Source organism: Neovison vison, chromosome 12 (assembly GCF_020171115.1).
Source record: "Neovison vison isolate M4711 chromosome 12, ASM_NN_V1, whole genome shotgun sequence".
Taxonomy (NCBI): domain Eukaryota; kingdom Metazoa; phylum Chordata; class Mammalia; order Carnivora; family Mustelidae; genus Neogale; species Neogale vison.
Genome location: NC_058102.1, coordinates 38,723,525 through 38,732,504, shown reverse-complemented (window position 1 = coordinate 38,732,504; position 8,980 = coordinate 38,723,525). Strand labels below are relative to the sequence as shown.

Sequence of the window (8,980 nt, the reverse complement as noted above, 5' to 3'; positions counted from 1 at the left end):
GAGGAACAAGAGAAAAAAAGCATACACTAAACCTCTCTCTATAGAACAATGGTCACCCTGAAAATTTCTGTTGTGATTGCTATAATTTCCTTCCGCAGAAAAAAACAATTTATAGTTTTTAAATGCATATAGTTCAAAACAGAAAAACCATAATAAAAATGCCAGATGATATAGCCTTGGAATTTCCAACTTAAACCTGTGAAAATGGCTGTGATGATTTTGAATCAAGAGTTTAAAGATACTATATGAATTTTGAGATAGAAGTTCAGAGTTGTCACATTTGAACTAAGTACATAAAATATCAAAGTTCACATTAGAAATAAATACTTTTTACATGCCTTTATATCTCTGTTTACTAACCTTTTCTCATCAAGTTCTGGTAATGTTCAGAAAAAACTATGAGTATTACAGAAATGTTTTTATTTTTTGAATCATGAAATTAAAGTTTGGTTTCTATTTGGGATTTTCCCACATGTGTGTCACTTGTGAAAAATTTCAAGGTCAAAGAAAAAAGACAAGCAGTTAAATAGACTGGGAAAAAAAATCCTAAAATATGATTTATGGTTCATTTTCTTTATTTTAGACTTTATTTTATTTAATTCTTTATTTTATACTAACTTATACAGGAAATGAGGAAGCCAAGAAAAGCTACTGTAAATTAAAGAGGGGACTGAATATGTATATTTGTTAGGTTTAATTTCTACCCTTTCCAGAGAGTTAATAAACATTCTGCATAAAAAAAATTGCTCTCTTAATTTAAAAATTTCTCTGGAGGACAAAAGTAAGAATTTCTTTGGAGGAAAATTATTATTCTCTAAGTAAATTTCAAGCTTAACTTTTTAATTTACTCTGTATTCCCATCTTAAGTATCTAGAATATTTTATAGTTTCTATTGTGGTTGAGTAGACACATAATTTTGGACAAATTTTTAAGGTATAACCATAAATAACTAAGCCTATCTGTTTAGAATTATATTAATTCACTTATTAGTTTGAGTAATCATGAATAAACTTTCAATAAATATTTATTAAACATATACTATACTTCATTTATTTAAACCTATCCATGAAAATTTTAAAATGAATTGTGCAAGTGTAAGTAATGTGTCTGTAGATAGGTGTGTAGTCTTATAATTTCAATGAATTATAATGTGTTTTCATGCTAAAAATGTGAACTTATAGGCAAGCATCTTCTCTTGGCTCATGGAATTAGCAATCATGTAGGCAATGGAAATGAATTAAGTTCATTTAGAACAAGAGTGAAAGGTCATTGAGTTTGGGACTTAGACAAGAAACTGTCTATATAATAGATACTAGGCATGCAATATAATAGGGTATCAAGGACACTTCACAGAAGAATGAAAATTCATTGCTGAAGAGGTGTCTAAGTACAACAAGATGTTAAGAACTAACTGCTGTGCTTTTCTGTCTCAAAAGGTAGTTCCTGTGTAATCAGACATTCTTTACTACTATGCCCCCATCCTGTGAACAAGTGTGGTAATAGTGCAGGTAATGGATGAAATCCATTATAGGGTATGTACTCCCCTTATATAAGCATGGCTTTAATCATTTTGGGGGCTCAGATCATTTCTGTAAGGTTCATTATGAAATATTAGTAGTGTTCTGTGATTCCCAGCAGGGTAGTCAGCCAGTTGCTTCTAGAGCAGAATGTGCTTCCTGCTGGAGTAAGAAGCCCTTCTTTGCTGTCTAATTAGATGTGCATCACAGAAGATGGAAAAAATGGAGTGTGAAGGGAGGGTTTTCAGGGCTGCATGAGTTACTTTAATTTCTTTGTAAAATCAGATATTAGAATATCGTCTTCTTGTGTTATTTTCTACTTGTGTTGCAGAATGTTTCACAGGAAGATGTGTGGGCCCAGGAATATGTCAACTTAAACTACACTGTAATGGGACTTGCACTGAAACTATACACACATAATCCTAGTTTACTTTTAATTTCTAAAGAAAAAGGAATGGGAACATCTGGACATTCTAAAAATGATTGATAGAATTTTATTTCACCTTTTTTCAAAAGACAGGTAATCATTTTATGAATAAAACACAGATAATATACCAACAACTAGCAATCATGGTTATCTTCTGTGACATTAGGAGATAACAACAGACTTTTTGTATTTTGGATGCAGCTGTCTCTAGAAGTTGTAAAGGGCTAGTATAGACTAAAAAGGTGCGTGATGTGCAGGAGTGGGGTAGGGTGTAACTGATCCGGGCTTAGGTAGGCAGCTGCCATGCATCACTAATGAGACACTCAGCCAAAGGCTTGCCTGCAACCTGTAAAGCTTCAGATGCTGTATGTAGTTAGAAAGACTGGAATTTCTTTTCAAATTGCTTTACTATGAAGCTGTATTTATAAGAATTTAAGCCCTCTGCACATACACATACTCCTAAGATGCCATCATAATAAAGACCAACAATTTGGTTGCATTTCAGGGAGAAAGGCTCCACTGAAATGAACATTGTGAGGCAACTCAATTTAATGATACCTCGGAGTGTATTCTTGCTTCATATACTGTTTTCATTACAAGGTAAGAACCTATATGAAATTCTAACCTTATTTTATTGTATTTTTCTTATTTATTTATTTATAAAGATTTTATTATATTTTAGTCTCTCTTGCAACTGATAAGAAGAGCACTTTGGAGTCATTAGAAGGGATATATACTAAATGACACATGGACCACCTTTTTGAAAATTCGTAGTAAGGTAGATGATTTGGGACTTCAGTTTTCATTTTTTGAGTCTTCAAATCTTAAAATTCGGATTTTATCATGCTAGGCAACTATACTGGAAGAAACTCTGATTCTAATTTCTTCTTTTCTAAAAGATAATTTATAGTAGTTTTCTGTATAACTTAAACATTTGAATTTTATAATAAATTAAGAGAAATTGAGTACTTAAATTTTCTTCATGCATGAACTGAAAGGAGAATGGTAAAAACTTGTTTGTAAGAAGGGCTTTATTTTTTTAGGGCTAAGAATTGTTTTCAATTATTTTTGATGGCAATTTTACTTATAAATTAATGTTTATAAAATATTCTCATGGGGAAAGCATTTATTTACATTCACTTGTTAGTTTTTAATCCCTGAAAAGAGCTATATATTTTGGAGCTTGTAGGAGAAGTGGGAGAAGTTACTAAAATGGAAGACTAGCAAGGTCATGGTCCCCATCTTCCAGTCCTTGTAGTGACTGAAATTCCAGGGAAAAAATGTCATAGAGCATTGAGAACTGGAGGGGAGTTTCAAGATACACTTGTCCTCTACCATCATTTTTTGATGTGTTTGCTAGCTTGCTTAACCTTGGCATTTACTAAATGGTAGGACTGAGACTAAAACTTGAATCTCTGACTCCAATTTTAGTGCTCCTTCCACTGTATTATGTCTCTGTGGCTCTAGGTACCCTGTTCCTTCTATCCAGATTAACAGATTATCCCTCTAATATCTCACAGGGAATTGGCTGCTCAAAATCCACTAGGAAATGCAAACTAACTCATAGCAAAGTTCAGTCTATATTTTAGAATCTAGGTTAAAATAATCTGTTTAACAACCAGAGCATGAGACCAAGATATCCGAATAATTTTTTCCCCATTCTTATCTCTACATATTTATCTCTGGCAGGATATATTTGCGGATCATCCATCTTGACGAAAGTATCAAAGTGAGTGTTTCTTGTTCTTTCTGTCCTCTAAAACATAAGGTTAATGGGAATGAGCATAGCTCAGTGGATAAATGTATCTGCTTTTGAAAAAAAATAGATATTTTACAAAGTAAAGGTATGAGATGTGTTCTTTAAAAGCAGTTCCAAAAATTAAAGATTATCAGCCATTCATTTCCTTATTTATGATGAAAAAAATATTTCTTTTTAGTTTAATTACAAAATGAGTTCTTGGTGGTGTCTAATGACTATAGATACTAAGGAGATGTTAATTTCACTTCAGTGATTTATAAAGATGCTATGTTGGGTAATCTCCCCTTTTATATTGTTATTTTTAATATACATTATTTATTATAAATGTGCTATATCTTAACATAAAGCAATTTTTGATGATAAAACAATAAAATTGTTTTAGCACTAAATAATGAAAATCATTTTTGGACTTAACTGATCTGCTTAATGAAAAGCAGAATTCCATTTATCATTTGATTTTGATAGATCACAATTTGTGTGCTTATTCACATTAACGTTAATCTGTGCTTTATGACATGGAAAGGGAGAGAAGTATTATCTTTGGAAAAAGTTTATGTGCTCCTGGCAAATATATACCTCCGCAGTTTTATAAAGTAATGTGGAGAAAATACCGTGTGTGTCAGTGCTACAATATTACAAGATTTTGTTTATTTCTCTGTCTTGAAGTTCCTTCCTAAAATTCAGTGTACATCAGAGATTGGAGAGATCTGGGGACACTCTTGAATTTTGTAAAATGAGACAGCACCGCCACCCAAACGTAACCCCTCCAAGAGGGGAGGGGGACCTTTTAAATGTTAAACCAAGAAAGACCTCTTTGATAAAGTGATGGAAATCAGGAGGAAAACATCAGCTCTCTCCTGGGAAAGGCTTGTTCAGGTTGCCTAGGGGCCTTTGACTATACAAGTTCTTTTTGTTTTCTTCCAGAAACGGGTTTAATGAAAATCGACAGAAAAGAGCTCTTTTAGCAGCACAGGTAGGTTATGCCTCTGATGGAGAGAGGCAGAGAAATAATCCATTCTGCTTTGGGACTCCGCTGTCACTTCAACAATGAGGCCTTTGTGAAGGGGAATAAATGCTAAAAACAAGACAGGAAGGAGAAGAGGCAGAGTAACTCCACTGCTTTTCTGCAACCCTCAAATCCATGCTCCGTTCACATTAACTTTTTGCTCGAGTGTTTTTTTGCTGTTCACCTCCGTTACCTACCAATAGGCTCACAGTGTGTGGGAGATTCAATGTCATCAACTTGCCAGAAATTTTTAATTGGTTTAAAAATTAAGCGGGATATCAGAGCAATGACAGCCGAACAAACACAGGTAAAAAGGGGCAGAGAAAGGTATATATGGTGCAAAAGGGTGTCGAAGGTGGCCTGGTGTCCTGACAGACAGCTCTGTTAGTGTCTGACAAATCTTAGTGAGAGACACTTTGGGGGAGGCGATCTTTATTTTTGGAGAGACGTGTAGCCCTGAATCCAAGAAGGCCCTTTTGGCCAGGTCCCCTTCAATAAGGGATGTTGGATAACATAATTGCAATATTTTCAAACTCTGACTGGAATGTTCAAAGAGGTGGTTTAAAAAATATATTTGTCTGTAAAAAACAGTTGGGAAAATAGAGAATCCTAACTTAAAGATGCGTGTGGGCAAGTAATGTGATGTGGGTATTTATATAACAAATGGCTTATGTATTTAAGGAGGCCTTTGTCAAATCCTGAACTGCAATCCATGCTGCTAGTATTTTCTGGTAAAGGCCTGAATTTTTATATTTTTGGTGTTAATTAAACAGAAATGAAGAAGATGGATTTGACAGTTTAGAGGACAGAACTAATTTATTCTTATTCACAATAGAATTTTTTTTGTACTTAAGCAAAAGCCTGGAATGGAAACACTTTTTTAAAATTTTCCTTAAAAAGTGTTTTGTGTATGTAAGTACTTATGTATCATGTGAAGTGGTTAAAATGGCTTTTCTCTGAGAAATTTAACTACATGTTTGTCAGTTGACCATGTTATCCACAAGAAGACATCAGCATGACTCTAGTAGAAAATCCAATTTTGAAGAAACTGCATTTAGGTGAGCCCACCAGTGTCAAAATCCGTGAAATATATCCCAAAGTTGTCACATAAAGTGACCTCTGGATGGGGTTATACTGTTGTCCATTTAGATATTTCTAGAATTTGTCTCATTTACCCCAACAGAGGTAACTTTGGTTAGTAGGTGAAGAACACACTTACCTTGTCCTGAGTTCCCTTTTAGAGAGAGTGAAGAACAGGCCACGTACACTGGCTCCCCAATGTCCTGCAGCTAGAGAACATGCACCAACATTATGTAATATCTGAACAGGTTTTAAAAGAAGAAACGCTGAAGAAGAAAGGCAGTGAGGTCATAATCTCACACTGCACTGTTTAGGATCTCATCTGTCATAAGGCCATTCTTGTCCGCTGATTCACGACTCCTGCTCTAGCAAGACGGAGCATTGGTGGAGGGACATCTGTGCAAGTAAGGGTTCAGATATGCTGACGATGAGATACACAATGAGCCAAGAAAGGGGAGACACGGACCCCTGCCTGTGGTGTATTTCTGTGCCACACACATTTTTCTCTAGATTTCTCACCTGGAGACGGTTTCTCTGTGCTTCTCACCGTCCTGTGGAGATGTTATCAGCAAGGAGGAAGAATGGGCTGTCACCTTTTTATCGATTATGTGAATGTAGGCACCCACTGCCTGGAATTCTTTTGCATTTGGGTTACATTTCAAACTTTGTCTCCTAAAAGCAGGAGCTCCGGCAGACTAAGGTGCCCCTAATTTATTTGGTGGGGGATAGAAAAGTGAGACCAGGAAGGGAGCAAATCTTAGAGAGTATGTTGAGGAGGGCTCCTGAGGCTCAGTCTTGGTGGGGGGGGGGCTGAGGAGCTGTGTAGAATGAGTTGTGGAATTGTTTCTCCAAGGAATGGGGGAAGTTGCCCGTACTTATCTACTGATTCCTGTCTCTCCTTGATTGAGGTGTGGCCTTTGGGAGACCTTTTATCCCCAGGGAGGCGTTTTCTGTGGTCTCTCCTACTTGGATTTTGCCCTGAGGCAGAAACAGAAAGAAACCAGTGCTTGAAGCTGTTTTCTGTGGTCTCTCCTACTTGGATTTTGCCCTGGGGCAAAAACAGAAAGAAACCAGTGCTTGAAGCTGAAGGGTCTTGATGTGCACAGAAACCCAGATGCAGGTGGGCTGAGAGGATGCGGAGGGAGATTCAGGAGAATCTATTATAGTCACAGTTCTGAACAGGCTTGGCAGGCAGATTATTCCTATTTGAATAATGCCTAAATTCAACTCAGTTGGTATTTGTTGACGACATTCAAGAGATGGTGCTAGAGACATAAAATGAATAATGGTGCTTATTGCCTAGATACTCAATGCCTCGTGAAGGTAGGCAAGTAAAAAAACTAATTCTGTGTAGCTTGTTCATCGTATCTAAGATGCCATTAATTGCCGTTATTTATATGACTCAAAAACAAAAGTGTTCCCAATTATAAATGTAAGATGCCATTATAAGTTCAGGTTGGTTAAAAAAATAAAAGCTCTGTATGGGTCTTGTGTTAGTATTGGTGAAATGTGGAATGATGCATGAAACATGTGGTCATTAGGTTGCCAAGGTAACTAGGATGCTTCCGTGGCCAGAAGGCTGGTATGTGGAGCAATTGTCCTTTCCATGGAGGTGTAGCCTGAGTTGGGTCAAAAAAATTATATTTCTAGTCTTGGTCTATTCTTGTCTGATGTATTCAGTTTTTGCCTAATAATTAAATTAGGTAACATTTACAACCCTTGTTGTGTGCCCAGCTCTACTATTGGGGCTTTACTCTCTCCATTTCATTGAATACAGTTATACTCTTATTCCATTTTATAGATTGGGAACTGAGGCTGCATAGGTTAAACAGTTTGTTCAAGGTTATAAGCCTGTCTGAGGCAGAGTTGAACCCACTATACACTTTTAGTGAGCATCGCAGATAATTCACTGGAGCTGAAGTCAGATTTTGGTGCCCAGGATTATTGGTGGCTGTGCTAGAGGTAGGCAGTTGGAAACAAGATGGCTACAGACAAGATAATATTTGCTGTCTTGGGGAATCAAAGTCAGAGACTGTTGTGAGTTTAACTTAATTTGAAGACAAAGGCAAAAGCAGAAAGGAGAAATTGAGCAGTGAGGATGAAACCTGGGAGAAATAAGAACAGGAAACAGTGAATTTGGAGGCATAGTATCAAGCAAGGAGTTTAGAAAGGAGTGTTCAAGTTGAGAGGAAGTGTGGAAGTCCTCTTCTCTGATTTGGAGCAGGTTTGGCTATTAAAAGAAAAACTACTTCGCTGGAAAATACTAAAATAAAGCTCTGTGTGTGGAAAGGAGACTGGGATTTGTTGAGGTAGGACTTTGGACCTGAAGTCACATTCCCTATCACCGCTCTTTTCTTGTCTTCACCCTTTCCAGATTTTTCTGACAACATCTGGTACTCAATTTGACAATTACATGGCAGGCTTTGGGAGTGTATGTTCTTCTGATGAACATAGAAATCCTATTTGAAAGGACATTGCTTTAGGCCGTACGCTAAATTATCACTGAGTTTGAATAAAAATCCTTAATTAATTAGTTTCAGTAATCCACAGTTATTTGCTAGTAAGCTCTACTGACTTCCAAAAATCTTAAGGTTTGTCAGGACTGCTTAGATTAATATAAATATCTTTATTGCTCATTCTTTCTATGTGAGGCACTACACCAGAAATTTTACATACATTTTTTGAATTTATTGTCATAACTGCACAATTAAGTAGGTACCCACCATTCCCATTTTACAGACAATGAAAGAAGGTGCTAAAAGGTTAGAAAACTTCTTTTTGTTAAGAGTTTAGGGAACTTGTCTAAGAATATGGACTGGAAGACTTAGGACTCTCAACCAGGTTTCTCTGATCCCATAATTCATACTCTTAACCATTACCCTAAAGTGGTGGGAAATCTATAAAAAGATACATTTGAATATTCTACGGACTTCAAAGTGTCAGTTCTTTGGAGACTGAGGGGGGACACTCTCTCTGTAGCAGCAGAAGCTTCTGTGGTTGGTGTCCTCACAGATGGCTCTGCAGGCAGTGTGGCGTCCCCGTCTGTTGGTCCATCAGCCCCATGTGTTTTCTCCAGCCCCATCTGTGCTTGGAAATATCAGAGAAGAGCTTCTTCTGTAGGCAAAGCAGTCAGTTAATGTAAAGATTAGACTCCACCCAGGTTCTTTTTCAAGGAGGACAGGGAGGCAGGA

General features: G+C 36.6%; 1 protein-coding gene across 2 annotated transcripts in view; it reads left to right on the top strand.

The window, feature by feature from the left end:
- The first annotated feature begins 2,468 nt into the window (after positions 1-2,468).
- OTOGL (otogelin like) overlaps positions 2,469-8,980 on the top strand; it is a 129,255-nt gene continuing 122,743 nt past the window's right edge. For both annotated transcript variants that reach the window (XM_044228295.1, XM_044228294.1), the window contains exons 1-3: positions 2,469-2,544; positions 3,634-3,673; positions 4,628-4,676. In XM_044228295.1, the coding sequence (XP_044084230.1) occupies positions 2,469-2,544; positions 3,634-3,673; positions 4,628-4,676 (165 nt within the window). The remainder of the gene's footprint in view (positions 2,545-3,633; positions 3,674-4,627; positions 4,677-8,980) is intronic.